The sequence below is a fragment of the Ooceraea biroi genome, chromosome 7 (assembly GCF_003672135.1).
Source record: "Ooceraea biroi isolate clonal line C1 chromosome 7, Obir_v5.4, whole genome shotgun sequence".
NCBI lineage: Eukaryota > Metazoa > Arthropoda > Insecta > Hymenoptera > Formicidae > Ooceraea > Ooceraea biroi.
In genome coordinates, this window is record NC_039512.1 from 13,285,269 (window position 1) to 13,305,603 (window position 20,335).

The 20,335-nt window shown below is 37.3% G+C and overlaps 4 protein-coding genes and 2 non-coding genes across 17 annotated transcripts; 3 read left to right on the plus strand and 3 right to left on the minus strand.

Annotated features, from left to right (window-relative positions):
- Positions 1-1,805: 1,805 nt before the first annotated feature.
- LOC105286560 (telomerase Cajal body protein 1) lies at positions 1,806-4,544 on the plus strand. Its single transcript, XM_011351590.3, is given in 6 exon segments — positions 1,806-2,221; positions 2,405-2,916; positions 3,030-3,262; positions 3,409-3,642; positions 3,724-3,816; positions 3,819-4,544. Coding segments are annotated over 5 exon segments (1,191 nt in total). The 5' UTR covers positions 1,806-2,221; the 3' UTR covers positions 3,938-4,544.
- On the minus strand, positions 4,529-6,221 carry LOC105286588 (the record flags this gene model as incomplete). The annotated part of the gene is made up of 3 exons (XR_003406778.1): positions 4,529-4,803; positions 4,913-5,066; positions 5,265-6,221. It is a non-coding gene; the product is annotated as an uncharacterized LOC105286588 (transcript).
- Positions 6,222-8,703: 2,482 nt separating this feature from the next.
- On the plus strand, positions 8,704-13,664 carry LOC105286564. 6 transcript variants are annotated; one of them, XM_026971160.1, is made up of 9 exons: positions 8,704-8,779; positions 9,474-9,653; positions 9,718-9,930; positions 10,071-10,249; positions 10,387-10,742; positions 11,078-11,691; positions 11,757-12,247; positions 12,436-12,692; positions 12,840-13,664. In XM_026971160.1, exons 2-9 carry the CDS (start codon positions 9,519-9,521, stop codon positions 13,031-13,033), a joined length of 2,439 nt encoding a protein of 812 aa, XP_026826961.1. In that variant the 5' UTR covers positions 8,704-8,779; positions 9,474-9,518; the 3' UTR covers positions 13,034-13,664. The 6 variants fall into 6 exon arrangements, with proteins under 6 accessions (XP_026826961.1, XP_026826958.1, XP_026826959.1 ...); XM_026971157.1 differs by lacking the exon at positions 8,704-8,779 and adding an exon at positions 8,866-9,001; XM_026971158.1 differs by lacking the exon at positions 8,704-8,779 and adding an exon at positions 9,008-9,194.
- A 412-nt stretch (positions 13,665-14,076) lies between these two features.
- On the minus strand, positions 14,077-15,151 carry LOC105286563 (chromobox protein homolog 1). 4 transcript variants are annotated; one of them, XR_003406788.1, is made up of 4 exons: positions 14,902-15,151; positions 14,729-14,781; positions 14,405-14,614; positions 14,183-14,325 (listed from the first exon to the last, which is right to left on the minus strand). XR_003406788.1 is itself a non-coding variant. In XM_011351596.3 (3 exons), exons 2-3 carry the CDS (start codon positions 14,527-14,529, stop codon positions 14,197-14,199), a joined length of 249 nt encoding a protein of 82 aa, XP_011349898.1. In that variant the 5' UTR covers positions 14,530-14,614; positions 14,729-15,129; the 3' UTR covers positions 14,077-14,196. The 4 variants fall into 4 exon arrangements, 3 of the variants coding, with proteins under 3 accessions (XP_011349898.1, XP_011349899.1, XP_011349897.1); XM_011351596.3 differs by having other exon boundaries at positions 14,077-14,320; positions 14,729-15,129; XM_011351597.3 differs by lacking the exon at positions 14,729-14,781 and having other exon boundaries at positions 14,079-14,320; positions 14,902-15,129.
- Positions 15,152-15,299: 148 nt separating this feature from the next.
- LOC105286567 lies at positions 15,300-18,053 on the plus strand. 4 transcript variants are annotated; one of them, XM_026971167.1, is made up of 7 exons: positions 15,300-15,449; positions 15,527-15,958; positions 16,191-16,301; positions 16,590-16,885; positions 16,970-17,116; positions 17,291-17,442; positions 17,534-18,053. In XM_026971167.1, the coding sequence occupies exons 2-6, from the start codon at positions 15,940-15,942 to the stop codon at positions 17,435-17,437; spliced, it is 720 nt and encodes a 239-aa protein (XP_026826968.1). In that variant the 5' UTR covers positions 15,300-15,449; positions 15,527-15,939; the 3' UTR covers positions 17,438-17,442; positions 17,534-18,053. The 4 variants fall into 4 exon arrangements, with proteins under 4 accessions (XP_026826968.1, XP_026826966.1, XP_026826967.1 ...); XM_026971165.1 differs by having other exon boundaries at positions 17,516-18,051; XM_026971166.1 differs by having other exon boundaries at positions 17,523-18,051.
- On the minus strand, positions 18,006-20,326 carry LOC105286572. The gene is made up of 5 exons (XR_003406779.1): positions 20,320-20,326; positions 20,118-20,173; positions 19,945-20,036; positions 19,752-19,798; positions 18,006-19,216 (listed from the first exon to the last, which is right to left on the minus strand). It is a non-coding gene; the product is annotated as a putative nuclease HARBI1 (transcript).
- Between the last annotated feature and the right edge of the window lie 9 nt (positions 20,327-20,335).

The window sequence follows — 20,335 nt, forward strand, 5'->3', positions numbered from 1 at the left end:
AAAATGAGCCGTAGCGCTTCCCGCAAATCGTATAAATACAACTCGCGGGAGGCGATGCGTTTTATCTTGTGACTTATTGCAGGTGCGCGTTAAGTCATGTTTAAAAATTTGTGCCCCGAGGTGAGAGGTCGCATAGTGGGACAGTGGCAAGCTGGAAGATCAGTAGCAGATATTGCTGCTGATATTCCATGCTCCACAAAGACAGTACGCACGTGGATACAGCGGTATGCTGATGGCGGTGATCATGCATTGTATGATCATCGCAAGCATAATCGCCGACCACGACGGACGACACGGGACGAAGACGAAAATCTCGTCGCTTCAATGCAACAACGGCCTTTTGGCACAGTTGCAGAAGCCATCCAGACTGCGGACGTCAACATATCGGACAGGACTGCAAGACGACGACTAAACGAAGCCGGACTTCACTGCTATCGCCCAGCTCACAAAATTCCGTTGACTCCTGAACATCGGGAGCAACGTGTCGCGTTTGCTTTGGACAGCTTGGCGACAAGCCGTGAGAAATGGGAGGCCACGATCTGGACCGATGAAAAGGTCTTTGTATCGTGTACCGACCGTCAACCTCACGTATGGCGATTACGTGATCAACGGTTGAATCCTAATCATGTTGTGCCTATCCACAGAAGTGGAAGGATTTCCTGTGCAATGTGGGGCTGGATTTCTGGCACTACAATCGGAGAGCTGGTGGACATTCCCACACGCATGAACTCTGCGCAGTACATTCGCATACTGGAAGAAGTATTTCTTCCGTCAGTACGTAAAATCTACCCCGCAGAGGACATGCCAGTTATTCGATTAGTTCAGGATAATTCTAGTGTCCATTCATCACGGGAAACACAAGCATGGTTTCGGAATCATCCGGAGATTTATTTAATCCAATGCTCGTTCGCCAGATCTAAATTTGATCGAAAATGTTTGGGCACAAATGGTTCAACGATGGAAACCAAGAAGGGAGAGGACGACAGCAGCGTTAGCCGCCTATGTGAGAGAAGTCTGGGAAGAACTTCAGTTTCAACCCGACTTCCTCGCAAATTTGATTAATTCGATTCCTAATCGACTCAATCAAGTTATCGATCGTGACGGATACTGGACTGATTACTGACTGACGGACTATTCACTATCGACCTCTTTACCGGAAAAAATCGGTCCTTTTCAGGGCCAAAAATCGGTCCTTTTCAGGGCCAAAAATCGGTCCTTTTCAGGGCCACCAAAGATTTAATACCGTCGAAACAGTCTCAAACATATTTCTTGAATAACTTTCCATATATCATATATTAAATATATATATATATATATATATATATCTTATATATATTAAATAGATATATTGAAAAATATTCTTAATAAATTTTATATTATTATTATTTATTATTTAGCTTTAACAATATATAGTATATATACATAAAAATATATTAGTATGTATACATACTATGTTTACGCTGGCGATGCTTATGTTATTAGCACGTTCTTATCATTTTGATCGATAAGTTCTTAATGTTATTAAAATACAAACAATAACTTAGTTTTTAATTTTTGCAAAAATTACGAACTCGTCAGATTAAAAATGGCGTTTTTTAAAAACAATGGTTAAGTTTTGTTCATAACTGCAAATGATTCTTTGATAGTCAATACATTATTTATTAAACTAGATTTCGAAAACACTTTAATTTTATATTTTAGGTTTTGAATTTGTAAAAATTCGCCTGTGTGCACCGCGCCGCCTCCGTCCACATCACAGTTGTGCCATCTGCCGTTACCGACCGTTACTCATAACCGAAGGAAGGCATTTATGCCGTTGCTTGTACAAAACAAGAGAGGCAGTTTTTACAGTCCAGATGGGGGTCTGAACTTCAGGGTGCCTCTCTTTGAAAGATGATTTTTTTAACGCGGTACTCGCACCAAGCATGCGATATATAAGCGAAGTGAAACAATTCTGAAAGAAGATATCCGTGTTCGTAAAAGATAAATATGGATTGCGAGGAATCCACAGAAGTACAAAATTTACCGATAACAATAGAACAAAAAATGTTAAATTAGAGTACACTGAAAAACGAAAGCATGTTGGAAGATGATAATCACGTGCAGCCGGAAGATGCATTTATGCAGGCAGAAGATTCCTGCAACGTAGCAAATATTGAAACACTTGGAATCTGATGTAACTCCAATCACAAATAAAGCTGCCTCTCCTTCACAATCACATGTAAGTTATTTAACGTATTCATTAATAAGAATCGACAGATCACGACAGATTAATAAATTTAAAAGGCTTCTTTATTCAAGTAGATACTCGTGTAATAAGGCATCCATTATGCTAGCCATTATTTCAGCAAATTACAAAATGTTGCAATATTTAATTCAATATTGACGTTCCCTTGAATTACAGATGATAGATGATACCACAAAAGAAGTTCCTGTAATGTTAGCGGTGCAAAGTGAGAAAGAAGTAAATAACACAGAACCAACTAATTCAGAAGATATCGAACCCATGAGTCCTCCCTGTATCGATTACAATTGGTCTGCAGCACCAAGACTACTGTGCACGGCTACTAAGGAGTACGAATCTACAAGCTTATACGAGAATTTCACGAAAGGCTGCCAATAGTCCCCAGATGGAACGTGCTTGCTTGTGCCATCAGAAGATTTCAGAATACGTACTTACGAGCTTCCCAGAGAGTTGTATTCTGGCAAGATTCCACCCGACTTTATGGAGTCAAATTTTACACCTGCTTTAACTGTCAAGGAGGGTGGCCTTGTATACGACACTTGCTGGTATCCGTTCATGAATTCGTGGCAGCCTGCATCGTGTTGCTTCCTCAGCACCAGTAAAGAGAGCCCTGCTTACTTGTGGGATGCATTTACGGGAGAGCTACGGGCAACGTATCGACCTTACAATCAGTGAGTAACCAGTAATCATATAATAAAGCAATAAAGTTGCATCTTTTTATTTATTTTTTACTTTTATTCACTTGAATTCATGTGTTTTTTTTCTAACCGTGCATTTTCCTCAGAATGGATGAAATAGAGGCAACTATTAGCGTTCAATTCGTAGATTCGTGAAGAGAGATATGATGTGGCTTCAAAAATGCTGTGAGAATCTTCGACACGAGCTATTCCGGACGTCAGACGAGCACCATTGAATTTAGACACGATTTTCCAAATATGATCGGCTTAGTCTCGTGTATTCCTGAAAATCCAATCATGCCAGGCCTGGTTGCCATGGGCACGTATTCCAAGTGTATCGGTACGCGTCTCTGTTCATTATGATATTTATTGTCCGTCAAAATTTAACGGTCCACGGACATCACGTACACTTTTAATTATAAAATAATAATAGGTGTATTTTGATTACAACTGCTAGTGAAATAACGTTTCCTCGTTTGTCCGTAGGTTTGTACAAGGACGTACCATCGTGCACTTTCAAGACCGTGAGCGGCGTCACGCAAGTCGAATTTAGCTCCTGCGGGACCAAACTGTTTTCCGCGTGTCGAAAGAGCCGCGAATTGCTGTGCTGAGACCTCCGTAATCCTGGTGACGTTCTTCATTCGTTCGAGGGGAAACAATCGGATACCAATCAAAGGATACAGTTTGACGTTACGTGCAATGGCAAACAGATAATCTCTGGTTAGTTAATTGGTAACTATGTAACCGAACAAGCGCATTCTACGATGCTTCATTAATCTATCGACGTTATATGTTCCATAGGTGGTACTGATGGAAATATTACTGTATGGGAACTGCCAGACGTCACGGAATACGGTGAAAATTTGAACCCAAAGTACAAAATAAAATTATCTGAGGATGTATAAATGGAACGAGCTTGCACAAAACTTTACCGATAGTAGCAACCAGTTCCGGACAACGTGGTATCGAGACTGAGCACAGAGACAACAGCGTAAAATTATGGAGGGCCCTTTGACAAGACATCACGCGACTGTAAACAGACCTGTAAATACTTGATTTTGTGGCTCCGTTATCATTGACAGTACTCGTGTTGACTTTATCCAAGAATTTGTGGATAAAAAGGACAGGACAATTTTGCCAACGCTGACAATAAGCGACAGAACAGTCTGTATGTATCATATGTATTTATACAGAGTTATTGTCACTAGTATTCATACGTCTGTAAATATATATTAGGATATTAGTAATTTATATTTTTATATTACATAGTTTTATTTCTTTTTACAACGGAAAAATGGTATAATTATTAATAATAAATAACTTCTTTCCATTAAAAAATTATATTATTATTTCTAAATCGATTAATTGCTAAAATGTTAAATTAATAGGAAAAATATCGTTCGCATATATAAAATTGGAAAACACTTATGAAAGTTTTATACCGAGAATTTTCAATTACGTTAAAAAAGTGCGTCGATATGTTACTATGTCCTGATTTCTCCATGTGTTCTCCCGTACATGCGTATCACTATACAAAGGCTCAATATAACGTACGGTCTCTTATAAATACACCATGTAACAAATATCTATGTAAACAATAAAGGTGTTAGTTATTTTTCATATGAGATTTCGTGATCCCTTGGCGCTGAAAGAAAAAGTGTTTAATTAATACGATATCTCTCTCTCCTCTTTGATCGTTATGCCTCTTTGTACATTTGTACTGATAGAACTTACGAGGTTCTGGTGTATCCAATGAGATAAGATCGCCATCAAATGTACGTTTGCCTCGACTTAGTCTTGAAGGAGTCTTGCTTCGACGTATGGCATGCGGAGTCATAGGTAGCACGGGTTTGTTTTCGGAACACACTAAGCATGTTTCAGCTGCAAGAAAATATAAATAAACGTACAAGGTGGTAAATCAATACAAGTTTAATTATGTAAAACAATAAGTTCCGCCGACATTTTACCATTAAATTAATTTCAATGCGACACTTTCGGGGTGATCTTCTCCTCTTGTCAACATCATATATTGTATTTTTCATTGTATTTTAGTCATCCTGTAACAATTTCAGTGAACTCTTTTTACTTGTCTTCACAGGACTCTTATTTTTCTTTTTACTAACGCTTCCTTTTCTCGGTGTCATCTAGAGGACATTAGCTGTTATCAAATAGTTCGTATACATTTTCTGTTAAGCTTAAATTTTAATTTAAGCTGTTAATAAATTTAAAAATATATAATAAAATATATAAACATTATATATAATATCGTACATAATGAGAAATGCATAATAAATAAATTAAAGATTTTACGTAGCAATAATAACAAAATAACACAGCTTTACCAATTTGCTTGTCCTGTTAATCTTCACGCTATCGTTTGTCTTGATGATTCTATTTCTAAGTACTTTTATTTCCGACTCGTTATCTCGTTCCAATTCTGCATTTGAGATTATCCCCGAGTTAACGGGAGTTCCGACATTAGTTTTTGACGGCGTTGCAGGCAACACATTTACATTATAAAATCTTTAATTAATTTATTATTCTACTTCCTCGTCGATGTATCGACACGTCGAGTGCGTTGAACGTTTCCTAGACGTTACAATCTCTCCATCGTCCGTCGCCGTTTTCTTACAAGATAGTGTTACGTCGTTACGCGAGTGTACATTAAGATTTAAAGCATTCTGAACAGATGATTTGGATTGTCGCTTCTCGATCTGCATCGATACCTCGGCCGCAAATTCATCAAAACTATTGGAATTCATGGAATTGTCAGAATCTTCAGCTTCGAAGTTCAACCTTTTCTCAGCGTTAAAACTCTCTTCCACGCTTAATTCGCCCAACTCGAGATTCTCTATTCTGCTTAACGCAGCGGCTAGGCTTAATTTAGTCTGCGCTTCCTCATCAAGAGGAACCTCCCTTCTTCGAACTATCGTATCATCAAAATTGACCTTGTGTGCAGATTTGATACGAGCTTCCTTACTTAGGTCCTCCGATTTCTTTAATATACTTTTACCCGGCATTTGGCCGGAATTAAAATACGTTATCGTGTCCAATTGGATCTCGGGTGTCTTACACATTTGACTTATCTTCATAGCTGCGAATGGACTCCTCAGCTTTTTGGTCGGAATGTCGTCGGACGGTGAACGGCCGATGCCAAGTCGCTGCTGTTGCTCCTTCCTAGCGTTTTTCTTGAAAGAAAAAGAAATTCTTTTTATCAATAAATAAGAAAAAGAACTACATAATATAATGTGTTCATATAATAAAATACATACAGTTTTCTTATTACTCGCTCTTGTTTTTATGATTATTTATTTTAAGAAAGCTATTTCTCTTAGCAATGTTGTATTGAAAAAGAAATTATTTTTTCAACAGAGAAAAGAGAAATGAACGTTTCGAGAAGTTCAAAAAATTGAAGGAACGGTATGACCGTTTCAAGGAAGAATGCAATAGAAAGAAACAATTGGAGGCTGCCAAAAAGAAGCCTGCTTTTGGTGTTGTTCACCATTCTCTATCTTCTCCTTGGAATATAACATCCGCAAAATCACAAATGCGAAGCAAGCAAAGCACTGATTGTTTCTTTCTATCATGTTCTTCCTTCCATTTTTTTAACTTCTCGAAAAGTTCATTTCTCCATTTTTTCAATTCGTCTGTTCGCTTCTTCATAGCTGTGGTAATCTGTTTCGGGACATCATTCTGAAATGATGCCAGAAAAATCATTTCAGAATGATGTCCCGAAACAGATTACCACAGCTATGAAGAAGCGAACAGACGAATTGAAAAAATGGAGAAATGAACTTTTCGAGAAGTTAAAAAAATGGAAGGAAGAACATGACAGAAAGAAACAATTGGAGGCTGCCAATAAGAAACCCGCTTTTAAAGTTGGTGTTGTTCTGTTGTTCACCATTCTCTATATCTCTATCAGGAGATAGAGAATGGTGAACAACAGATCAAATTTGGTCGAATAGGAATTTGAAGGACCTCTCGAGGTCTTTCTCTAGCGAGAGAGTACTGGGTCCGCTGGCCATCTGGTGGCGATTCGGCAAGCGAGCCAGGCAAGTTGCGACGCGCGGCCGAGCGGAATCGGAGCTCGGACCGTGGAGAGAGTCCCGCCAGAACGCGGGATCACAGCGTAGACCATGGAGAGAGTTCCGCCGTGAAGCGGGATGGAAGGGCGGACCATGGAGAGAGTCCCGCGGGATGGATTTTTTTTAATGGGCCCTATCATCGGATTCAAGGCTTTCTGGGATGCGTTCCAAAACTCTACCAGGGTTCTCTCCCTCTCTCTTACCCCATGTTCCGATATTACTGTCAGTACTGAAAATCTATAGTATACGTGACATAAACTATAGCTTTCCGTACTGGCAGTCAAATATCGGAACGCAGCCTTACTCTTACTCTTGTATCTTTCTCACTCCAACGTAGCGAGGTTACCGAGGTAGGATTTTGGAACGCACCCCTGAGTGTGTGTGTGATGTGAGGCGGGCCAACATCAAAGCGGCGGTTAGTTCCAAACGCGGAATCGTAAGTCGTTTCAGCGGAGCCACTAGTATAAGTATGTACAAGATTTTTACAGATACTTTTCTTTTTTATTATGCTTCTAAAGTCATCTTGAAAAGCTTCATTATATTCCTTTATTTTATTCCGAGTGGTGGCCGCCGCAATTTTTGTGTGTACAAATTGCGAAATTTTTATAAAAAGCATTTCAACTGTAATTTTTATCCAATGTGTATGAGTGCAAATGGCAACACTGTTTCACTAGTCACTCCAGGATCCCCTTAATTATAAAAATTATTGCTTCCCAAACTGTGAAAGTGCCTTCCTATACTTGCCCAAACGATTCCCAAATGATTGCAATAGAAAACATTAGAAAACAATAAGATATATCGAAGATTATAAACATTTTCCATTATATAGGTTATGGTCAAAAAATCCCTAGATTTTTGGCTTGACGTCTGGTTGATGACATGAAACTTTATTTTGAGATGCAATTATTATTTTCCAAACTCTAAAACCATTACAGGCGTATTTCCCAAATGATTTGGCATTGAAAGAAGCAAAATAGAACATTATTTGTAATGATAACTATACGCTCAACTAATTTTCATTAATTATTAAAAAACTATTATTTCCCAAACTCTAAAAGTGGTTTCCTAAACTTTCCCAAACGATTCCCAAACGATTGCAATAAAAAAAATAAGATTTATCATATTTGTCTGCTAACTATACCAAGATGAAAATTCCATAGACGTATAAAGATGTGTTACATACGGCTGTGCATCTGATCTGCAGATGAGGAACACTACTCCACCGTTTCACGGAGTGCATACAATTTTTTTTCAAGACAAATAAACCAACAAACGTTTTAATTAGTGTATCTGTGACCAACAAATGATTGCGCATCGATTGAGCCGAAAATGATAAAAAATTAATTTTCGTTCGGCTAACTTTCCACAAAATTTTCTTTTTAAAAAAAAAAAGTATTAGCCAACAAAAATTTTAATTAGGCCAACAATAACCGACAAACGACCAAAACGATTCGTAAAAAAAATTAAAAAAGTAAAAGTTGCCCGGCTAACTTCTCGGAGCTAAAAAAAAGAGTAAAGGCAGGAGCATAGACTTTTGCATAAGCGCATAAAAAGATGCATAAGGAATTTGATTGGTCTATAAGCATGTGCATAAGGATATGGACCAATCAAATTCCTTATGCATCTGTTTATGCACTTATGCAAAAGTCTGTGCTCCTGCCTAAAGTGTTTTGCAGCATCCGTGCTAACTGGACTACGGCTATATAAATAATTAAATTAATATATTAAATATTTATATCTATGGGTTCTTCGTATATGTCGTGAATCGTGCGGTTAGTATGGATGGGACTTTAGTTGCGGTCTTTAAATGCGACGACGACGACGACGCCGGTGAACTGCGGTTTCCGCACACGTAATGATCCCGTTGCCAATGTCATGTTGTTTGATGCTTCGATCCTTGTGAATGTTTTATGTTCGCAACGCAACGACTTCTCTCTTTGAATTCACGAAAGGAAACTGAACACCTGCCGTGCGCGTGTAACGTACACGAGCAAGTATGCATCCGTTCATCTCACAATTCGTTGCGTTCGGGTTCGATCGCGAAACAAACATAACCTTGGAACGCGACGTTTACGCAACGTATCTGGCCCAGGATTTCTGTCGCTCGTGACGATTATCTTGTTCGACTTTTTTCGCTCAAGTTTTTCCAATTCGAAGAGTAACAGATTGTAACAGGTGGAAATTCAAGTAATCATTGATCAGTGACACAAATAACGCTGCTTGTACTTGAGCAGCGATTGTTGACGACTACGAATTCTTCGACGCTACTCTTGTGTTTTAACAAACATTGAAGACCAGTTTTGTCAAGCTAATTCAAGATTGTTTTGCACGAGGAATTTTAATCAAATTACGATATGAAAAAGAACATTAAATGATGAATGAATAAAACATGAATAAGTTTATGAGTGTTCGTCTACGTTTCAACATATCAAGTGTACATTAAATGTTACTGTGCTTCATCCACAGATAATGTTTGCAATGATTCCATCGTAATGTCATACTGAGACGAACATGTCGTTCACCAACCAACTAAATGTGTACAGTGAAGTGGTGCCCGAAGAGATGACTGCAAAGACCAATCTCACCAACAAGGAAACGGGACAATGCGCAATAGCTTCGAAGCCAGAACGTGTTTGCGATACGCTGGTAAGTAATCCAGTGTTATCGTCCACGTTACCTTTAAGTCGATATCAACAGTTTTTGTATTTAGCAGGTTGCGAGCGAAGAGATAGTCGTAGGTGCAAATGGATCGCTGTCAGGTAAAGTCGATTGCCAGAGAGAAACAACCATGCATTTTGAAGAAAGTCTGAGGAGCTGCAACGAAGCTATTGAGTACCAGGGATCTGTTGATTCGGTATCGTTAACGGAGAACTCAATTGCCGACAATTGGGACTGCGAGAACGTTGACGCGTCTACTTTGAAGGTATTCACATGTCTGTTCAAGCTGGCAGGTCTCCATTTAATTTGCCAGTTGATTGATTGTGTTCTAATTGCGATGTTTACTTGTGATTTATTCGATTGATTCTCAATCATAATGCTTGAGCACAACAATTGGATGTGCAGAATGAGCCCGAGAGCTGCAATGATGAGCAGGATGATGGCGAGGAGACGATCGCCACTTTTGTCACCGCAGCTGGGCAACAGCTAGCTCTCTATGCCGTGGAAGACTCGGATGAGATATTCGCCGTGGCGCTTTACGACGAATCCGGCGAACCTCCGACGAACTTTCAATTTCTCATGAAGTAAGTTCGCGAGACGAGTGAGTCGCCTGAATTTAAATTTTATTTTCCCTTGCTTGTTAATAATATTCTCCTTCATTTAAGTTTCCTCACGAGTTTATTGTAAAGTTTATTGTAACAATACGAATGTGTGCTCACAGAGCCGACGTGAAGCGGCTGATTGACGAGGGAGCTGTGCGAACGCTGAAGAAACCAGCGCAAATGAAGAAATCTGTGTTAACCACGGAATCGCCAGTGTTCTATCACAAGGAGAATTTCGAAGAGCTGCGTCATCAGGCAAACTACGAAATTGGCATTCGTGAGAAATCAACCGTCAACGGTGGGAAGCGAATCGCGCAGAAAGGAGAACGCAAGATGGGTCAACACAATTACAAAATCGACGAATCCTACAGCGATTCTTCCAAGATGAATTCCTCGTTCGACGACATCGATTATATCGCTGATAAACAGTCCGATATCGCGTACCTCATGATGGATAACAACTCGGTGAATATTGGTACGTGTAAGCAATCATGTATACCAGATATATTTGCTTACGTATTTATACAGTATTGATAATTCGCGTCGAATAATATTGTAACACGCAATTACTTACACTTGCAAGCGATAATGACTGTTTGATAATGATGGGAAAGTATAATGGACAAAACGCATTGGTAAACGACTTAATATTTTCACTGGTTAAAATTATTGAAATAATTATGTGAATGGAAAGTCAAATCATGCTTGTTAATACATTCAGAAGAGAATGTATGTTGTCACAAACAGTTCGAGCGCTTTTGCGCTGGTTATTGTTACTAGTTTTGCCAAAACTGATAATATATTTTTTAGCTGAGCAGCCGGACGACAGCCAAGATAATTACATCGAGCCCGAGGAAGAAGAGGAGCTGATATTGTGTTCGACCGTGCAGTACATCTTCTTGGAAGACGACCAATCGGAGTCGGAGCTGACGTTCGACGATATCCAGGAGACGTTGCAGAACTTGAAGCACGCTCGTGGAAAGGCATCTTCGAAAAAGGATAACGAAAGATTATCCGCGGGCAACTTACAGAGCAGCCGCTCGGTAAATAGCAGACGGGATACTCTGCGCGAGCCAATGACAATAGAATCATTAAACGATGAGCTGGATTATTACGTATCGTCGCAGTTGAAGGCGTCGAAAGATAAGTCGGAGGAGGACCGGCAACGATTGATCGATGCGTTGACCGATTCGCCGCCGTCGATGGCGATTGCTGCACAGCCACAGCTGAAAGTCAAGCGGTCGCGCAAGCAACAGTTGACGTCGGTGAATCGGGACGACAGCGAAATTATCATCCAACCAGCGTCAATGCTGAGCGAGGAGGAGCTGACCGGTAAAAAGCGTGGCAGACGGCGACGCGGACTACCGTCGCAGATGCGTGTCGCTGTGAGCAACGCGAAGCGGATGAAACGGAAACGACGAGAAGTAAGTGCTCTCAAACCGGAAAATAATTTGTTAACTTTCTAATAATGCGATGCATTGCCCGACAGATCGTGGAGGTGATCGACTTGGATGTCGACGAGGAGGAGTCGCAAGAGAAGTCCAACGTGGTGGAGATCACCCTGGAGGACAGTAAAGACAAGTACTCCAGCGACAAGGAGAATGAGATCATTATGATAAGGGACTCGGATTCCGATAACGGCGACGATGAGGAGGATGACGAAGAAGAGGATGAAAACGAGCACACGAACGGCAATTTGACAAAGTTCAACAGCGTGATGCGGTGCGAGCATTGCTCCAGGAACTTCAGGCAACGACGAGCTTTTGACACGCACCTTAGAGTATGCGAGAAATCACCGGAGAACCTGCTCAGGCTCGGTGAGAAGCAGCAGCAGGACAAGGAGGAGAGCCAGCAAGTGAAGAAGCAGTATGCCTGCAAGATCTGCCAGGAGAAGTTTGACGTGGTCGTCGCGTTGGCGCGTCACGTTCGCGCGGCACATTCGCAAAGGAAGAAACAGAAACTGGGTCTTGCCTCGTCAAAGTATGAGCTAATTTTCGCTCGACAGCAATAATTTTCGTATAAAGTCAGGTTTCATTAATCACGAATGAATGTTTCCTACTTCTAGTAAGAGCTCGCGCACCTTCTCTTCCTTCCTTTTCTTGATTGCTCATTTTGTGAAGATACTTTTCTTTATATCAAGTCCTTAATAGCGCATTTTTATGCGACAGGATCCAGGACAAATCGCTGAGGTCGGTTCAGCAGAAGGAAGTAACGTCGACAGAGGAGGAGGAGGAGGAGTCGCTAAAAGACGGTGAAAAACCGACGAGGCAGCTCCGTATGCTCAGCAGGGTGAAGAGAAAACGCAGGCAGAAGAACAATTGCTCATGGGAGGCGAAGAAGCTCAGCTGCGCAGACTGTGGCCGGTGGTTCCCGAGTTCCGCCCTGCTGAACGCGCACAGCCTGCAACACGGCACTAAGAAATCAGGTACGTATCGAGATTAGAACCTTGCGCGACGAAAACGTTCTGTCTTGCCTGAACGTGTAAAGATACGTAAATGAAAACGTGAATCAACGCAGCCGCGAAATCTGCCGGAATTCTTTACACTCGTCATCGTTTTCCTTTCGCTCACAGAACAGCTGCGCAAGTGCCACATCTGCAAAAAGCTCATCAGATCCAGACTGCTGTACCTTCAGCACCTGAAGATGCACAGCGACCAACGCAGCTCGGTCGGCTCGTCGAGGTTGCTGCGGCGTAAGCTGCGCGGCCGGCCGAGCGGCCGCAAAATCGCGACGCCGCGGAAACGAGGCCGACCAAGGAAATTCTGATTTTTTCCGTGAGCGACGTGTATAAAATACTGTACCCAATGAGTACCGTCAATACCGTTCCGAGTCCGTTCAGGTCGTTTTTTTTCTCAGACGACTCGATTAGAATAAGGTACTAGCTTCAGTGTAAATAGCGAGTTTTGAGTACATATCCTTCTTCTCCGCCGACTTCAGTCGACCAATCTCGAACATTACGTTCGTCTTCAGGAAACCGAAGACGTCCAACCGCGACATTGTCTAGATACGTTAAATGATCGTCACGGAGTCCGCATATACGAGTGAAGGCGAGGGTTTCTAGCGTTCGCGCCATATGAAAATGTTTATGCAGTCGAAGTTTTTCGAAAGATACCACGAATAATCGATCCACTTGTTCAAGTGGTCCCGTTGCTTTGACCACAAATTTGACCGCGAGTAATCGAACGACAGATCCCTGTAAATAAAACGACGATACTAGGTAATAGGCTTGCGCCACAATTCTCATCGGCGAATCTAGTTCGTACATATATGTATTGATTGATTGACTGACATACGGTGATATTAAAGATCGCGATCGCAATGTGTAACTGTAAATTGTATCCGCCCCTATTTTCTTGTCAACTGCAATAAATGATGGGGAAAAAAGGCTGTATGCTCGTGAATTGCTATGGGCTGGATTCTTTTTGGCTGTTTCCGCTGTCAGCACGCTGTGCTTCCAGTTCTTTTTATTTCTTCTCAATTCTAATGGAACGTAATATGTAAAATGATATATTCAACTTGGATCGATTTCATGTCATCATATTCCTCTGTCTGCAAAACGTCTGGTCGAAGCAAAATTTTTAGTAACACGTGTACGTGAGAAACAAGGTAAAAACAATGACGAGCAATAAAATCGAATGTACCACTCTGTACGTTTGAAAACGGAGAAGAAGAGGAAGAGGACACATACGTATACATCACAATAGCTACAGCTGAAAAAAATGAACAAATCTATATACACTTAGGATACAGAGTCGAGTGTGTGAAGGATCTTTAAGGAGGCGTGAAGGGAGTAGGAATTCAAAAACATATAATATAAAAACAGTATTTATTATACGTTCAGATCATATTATACAGGATACAGATGGATCTTAAACCATTTCGATTGCAATAAATGTCAATATCTTCGAATATCTTGTAAGGAAGCGCGTTTATTTGTCACTGGACTTAGCTACGTCCCAGGTCATTCGATCTTTATAAAATTGGATGACGACTTGAGGGCAATTTATATTGGCCTCCGTGGAGGATACCAAGTCGACCACGTCCGTTCCTTTCCTGCACTAACAACATCACTTTTGTTTAAGCAATCAGCTTCGATCGTGATCAAATTAATTAGAGCGGAGTAGAACCTTTACCCACCATTGCATCAAGTACATCAGTACTCCATTATCATCCGCCGCGCCAATAATCTTTTCTGCGTCGAGTCCCCTTCTAAATCCATGCATTTTGCAATTATCTTCCACTATCTTCTTTTTATTATTCATCTCATCAAGTTCTTGCTTATTTCACTTTTCTCGAGCCGTTTTAATCTCGTTCTTGGATGTGACATGAAAGCACTAGACGCTGTCCCTGGAACGAAATTCGAAGAAATTAAGTATTCGTAGGACTTGTTGATGCATTGAAATTTTATCTGAAAACATTAAATGTTTTTCAGGGAGTATATAAAAACCCTTGAAGACTCACAAAGGAGAAACTGGATGCGCAGAAGTATTTTGAAGTACAGTTTACAGTCTTACCTGTATCAAAAAGATGATACATGCAGTCAGATCTACTTGAAATTAACGGGCGTAAGCCTCAGCTTTTAGGATACAACGATAGACGTTTATTAGAATCATGATCATCATATAACAACGTACTGATTTCACATGTTGCACTCTGCACGCAATGGGTCTGAACAGCCGCGCTTTACAGCAATTATAGCCCGGAAATGTAGTTGACAGAAAATGTGCTCCGACATAATTGAGAGATTAAAGTTAGGGAATATAATAACAGGTTATAAATACCGATATCGTTAATAAACACGCACAATTCTGAACTTCAGGGAGCAGGCACATGGAGCGTAACTTGCGTAAGCGTAACCTGAAGTTACTAGAAATTTTCCGCCTAGTTATTTTACGCTGTTACGTCGTTTTGTCATTACGGCACGTTTCTACCATCTTTGCCTTAACCTGCAGTTTAGCCAATCTTTCGTTAAATTTAAACCTAGATTTAATGCTGATTGGTTTCTACCAACGTATAGTATGAACGTTTAGCTAAACTTATACCTTATGTGTCATAACTCTAGAATCTTACTAAACTCGAACGTTGATTGGCCTAATATTGGTTCTAACGGTATTCTGTCTTGTACTCACATAACCTTTGCTCGCCTGTGAATATTTCCGAACTGCGAACGTAGCTGACAGAGGTAATATATCATAGTATTATATTTTTTCTAATATAATTAAGTTTATATGTCATTTATATGCTGTTCATTAATTGTAGATCTAATATTGATGAATACGAGTCGACATTTGAAGCAGTGCTTGTGACGAACGTAATATTGGAAAGACTATTAAACATAAAAACTATAAAATTAATAAAAACTATTAAATTTAAAGTAAAATATTAATAATGAACACTGAAAACATAAATAACAAACAACCACGCAAACGTGCTACGAATTTTTCGGAAGCGGAAAAGATAAGATTAATAGATTTTGTATCCCATTTTAAACATATATTAGAAAATAAAAAATCAGATATGGTAAATTTGAAAGAAAAGGACAAATATTGGAAAAAAATAGAGCAAATGTTCAATAGTTCATCATCCTCAACTGAATTTCGAAGTTCTGAAGTATTAAAAAGCTGTTGGGATAATCTAAAAAAAAAACAAGAAAGTTCTTTGCAGAAGAAAAGATGGTATTGTATAAAACAGGTAAAGGTTTCGATCTCATACTTTTATATAGATCTGTTATTAATATTGAATTTTTTGATACTGAGTAATTATTTATGTTTCCATCTCAATATTTTATTCTTTTTAATTACTATTTCAATAATAATGTTAATATTGACTGACAATTATTGTTTAGTTGTCACAAGTTATGTATCAAATTTTATTTTTTAATATGTAATAATTATAAAAGTCTAAAATATAATATTAACATTAGGCGAAGGACCTTGTGAATCTAGATCAGATACAACTATGGAACTTGTGCGAAATATCATAAAGCCTTCTGTTGATGGCCTAATCAATACTTTTGATAGTGATGCTATAATAGGTGAGTAATATGTTTAAAATCATAATATATATATATATATATATATATATATATATATATACACATATATGAATTCATTAAATATTATATAAAGAAATTATATTTAAAATAAATAAGGCTGCATTCGGAAACATCACCTGAGTGCCCCAGTGTATCATTTTATCCTTGTTCAGCGAATGAACAACAAGGATAAAATGATACACTGGGGCACTCAGGTGATGTTTCCGAACGCAGCCTAACTTATATATCTCGTATATATCTATATAGTATTATGTTATTTCTTTACAGAAATGAATGAAAATTTATGTGAAACTTCTCAAGTGTTTTCAAATATAAACAAATATGATTCTACAATTCGAAGTATAAGTTCATATAAAGTTCCAATAGCTTCAAATGCAGATTCTCATAAAATGACAAGAAATACTATGACCACAGAGGAATGGCGTACTGACAATACTATGAATATAACGGATGAAAATGATATGAATATAATGGATGAAAATGATATGAATGTTACAAATGAAGACAATGTAATGTATGAAGACAATATGAATGAAAATCCCGATCAAACTGATGTACTAGATGTAAGTGTGCAAGTAGATTTAGATAAATATCACACACATACACACACACAATTTGTATATTAATGGATACAAATTATCTTGCAGTATTTGAAAAACCAATATGTTAGCACAAAGAGAGATTCTTTTCGAGATCTATCAAATAGATATGAAGATACTAATTATTCTACAGAAAGTGAAATTCATAAAAATGGAAATGCAGACGAAATAGATGACAATGCAAATAGCTCATATGTAAGTGTCAAATAATATTAAAATTCACAACACAATTAAAATTTAAAGTTCCTATGATAATTATATTAATTAATTTAATCATAACATTATGTTGTTACATAAACATGTCTGATCTTTGTATATATACATATACATATATATGTCTTTATGTGTGCATATTACATATTGTTTTAGTTTGTGAATAATAATACTGCAGAACATTGTAAAGAAAATGACAATGCACAAAGAGGACAAAAACGAAACATGCCAAAGATATCTGCAGTACAGATTTTACAGAACAGAATAAGCATTCCACTCCAAAAAAAAAAGAAACTCGAATGACCAAAGTAAGTTACAAAATATTAATAAACGCTGTAAATTACGCCAAAACAAAAAAAAAAACACGTTCCAAAATGTCAGCATTTAGTATATTGGCAGAATCAAAGACTGAACTCGTTCAATATATGCAAGAAGATTTAAGAAGAAAAATTGAAGTTGAAGTATAAATCTTGAATATGCAATTAAAGAAAGAGGAATTGGAGGTACAATTATTAGAAAAAGAATTATTATTAAAAGATCACATTTTGAAGAAAGAATTATAGAAATAATTACTTTCTCTAATACGTATGTTTTACTTTTTGTTCCGTTTAAAAATTACAATTAATTTAAAAAATGTTTTATTTAAAAAATTTTTGAAGTTTACGGTATGTTATCAGCATTCCCAGTATGTTTTCGTGAATGTTATGTTACTTTTATTAAGACTGAAACATAATTATTAAATGAATAATTTGTTTTTATTAATGTGATAATTATAAAACAAGAAATGGTTTAGTTTTTGCAGTACTGTGATAATGATTGTGATTTGGTTTATGCTTGTTTAGAATAAGAGATATTGTACTCTATTTACATGTTATGTAAATTAACGTTTATTATAAAATTATAGTTATAATAAATACAATAATATTCGATATTTCTCTCCCTCCTACACGTATTTCTGTCACATGAAAATGATAACAAATATGATTCAATTATGATTTAATTATTCTTAGACAAATTAAATAGATTAATAGAAAGACAATTTCGTTAATTTAAATCATATTGCTTAGATAATTTCTATATGATAATAAAATGCATTAAAATAATATTCTTCAATACAATGTCACAAACAAGAAATGTACAAAGAAAGAACTAAAACTAATATCTTTGTTAAATCTTAACATAACTAAATTTATATTTTCACAGAGCAGTTTCACAAATCGATCAGTTGTCTTTAAATGAATCTGTTAAATGTTTTCTCAAGCATTAAATCCATAATCGATGATCCAAGAAGTCACTGTATTCCTTAGATTATTACAAAGGGTTGAAAAAGAAATAAGTTATAATAAATAATTTATAATTATAAATTATGTGTTTACATTTTTTATAATAACATGATTAATATGCAATTTAAAATTATGTATTAATGTATAACATGAGGATACTAATAGCGAATAAAATTTACAGACAAAAGCTGGAAAATTTGTAGATAAAACCGCAACATACTTGGTAAAATAATTATGGATCAACTCTGTTCAAATCGCTACATCAATAGCTTCGTTATTGTGAATGCCATTATTTATGTTGCAATCTGCTAACATTTCGTCTCATGGCATAGGCAAATGCAAATCTGGATCGATATCTAGATCTACTTCATTATTATGCCTAGCAATGTTATGCAACACTGCTGTCGCAGTGATAACAGTCATTACTCTAGGTAAATGGTATCGCATTCCAAGTGCCAAAATTGGAAACCTTCTTTTCCAGATACCAAAAAGACGCTCTATTAAATTTCGCGTACGAATATGTGATTCGTTATACAATTGTTCTGCAGCAGTTCGTGGATTTATTAACGGAGTTGGAAGGTATTGCCATAAGGGGTATGCAGAATCTCCTAATAAGAAACCGTTATATGTTCCATTCTCAAAGTTTGCTCTTAAACGACTATTGTTGAAAATCGTACTGTCATGTACAGAACCTTGCCAGCGAGCAACTATATTATTTCTAAATTACTATTACATACTACTTGAGTATTTATTGAAAAATAACCTTTCTTATTGCGAAATAATTCAGCATTTTCACCACCTATATTACTCAGAAAACAATAAGATATCAATCAGATTATACAATCAGATATAACAATAAGATATTAAAAATAAATTCGAAAAAAAACTTCTTCACCACGCCAGTAGTTTCAATTAATAATGATCCTCGTTTATTTATGACCAGACTGGCAAAACAAGATATTGTACAATTAATATGACGTTTCAACCTTTGTTTTAGGTCCTTTTCAAGTGTAACAAATTATAGTCACTCCTTTCAAAAAGTAACCAAAAAAATTAGAAATACATAAGAAAGGTAACAAAGGTGAGCAGTAACGACAACTCTCGAACGCAGCCGTGTATCTTATGATTAAGACTACTACTACTTTTTGGAACGAGTGACTATAATCTGTTACACTTGAAAAGGACCTAAAACATATGTCGAAACGTCGTGTTAATTGTACAATATCTTGTTTTGCCAGTTTGGTCATAAATAAACGAGGATCATTATTTATTATAAATAATATAATAACAATAATAATTCAGTAAGTAAATTTAATAATAGTTATATAACTTACCAAATGACTGAACACGGATATGTGTGCAATCTATGCAGCCAATAACTCTAGAAAAATGTGCAATATTATAAAATTGTAATTGTTCCTTTCTTATTTCCTCTTCTGTATTTGGAAATCTAATATAATGGGGTCGAAGTCTGGCAATAGCTGCACTAACTCTATGTACAATATAGTGTGCAGAAGTTGTACTAACTCCACTGAAATCACCCATTGTTGAGAAATGATCCTGTAGCGTACATGCGAAGCGTCAGTAATAGTTGCTCTGTAGGAGATACTGCTCTGTTTCTTAAAAGAATATCTTCGTGTTACTTTTAAATTTCTATAATTGTAATTATAAATACTAGTAAAATAATTTCAAAAACTTACCTGTTCGTCAAGAATACTAATTCTTCTCTGATCTGTTCTAATATCAATAAAACTGTCTGTTTACTTAATCGGAATCGCATTTTAAATTCTAATTCATCTAATACTTCAAAGTAATTAACAAGTTCCTTAAATCTTCTTTCTCTTCTATTATAGTGTGGAATAATATCTTCGTCATCAGAAGATGACAGTACAAAGTTATAACATGCCATGTTTTGACA

Coding starts and splice junctions, on each gene's coding strand:
- LOC105286564 (XM_026971160.1), top strand. CDS start 9,519: ATGTCGTTCACCAACCAACTAAATGTGTACAGTGAAGTGGTGCCCGAA. Junction 10,250..10,386: donor AACTTTCAATTTCTCATGAA/GTAAGTTCGCGA, acceptor GTGTGCTCACAG/AGCCGACGTGAAGCGGCTGA. Junction 12,248..12,435: donor CTGGGTCTTGCCTCGTCAAA/GTATGAGCTAAT, acceptor TTTATGCGACAG/GATCCAGGACAAATCGCTGA.
- LOC105286563 (XM_011351596.3), bottom strand. CDS start 14,529: ATGAATAATAAAAAGAAGATAGTGGAAGATAATTGCAAAATGCATGGA. Junction 14,321..14,404: donor CTGATGTACTTGATGCAATG/GTGGGTAAAGGT, acceptor TTGTTAGTGCAG/GAAAGGAACGGACGTGGTCG.
- LOC105286567 (XM_026971167.1), top strand. Junction 16,302..16,589: donor TGATAGTGATGCTATAATAG/GTGAGTAATATG, acceptor ATTTCTTTACAG/AAATGAATGAAAATTTATGT. Junction 17,117..17,290: donor ACAATGCAAATAGCTCATAT/GTAAGTGTCAAA, acceptor ATATTGTTTTAG/TTTGTGAATAATAATACTGC.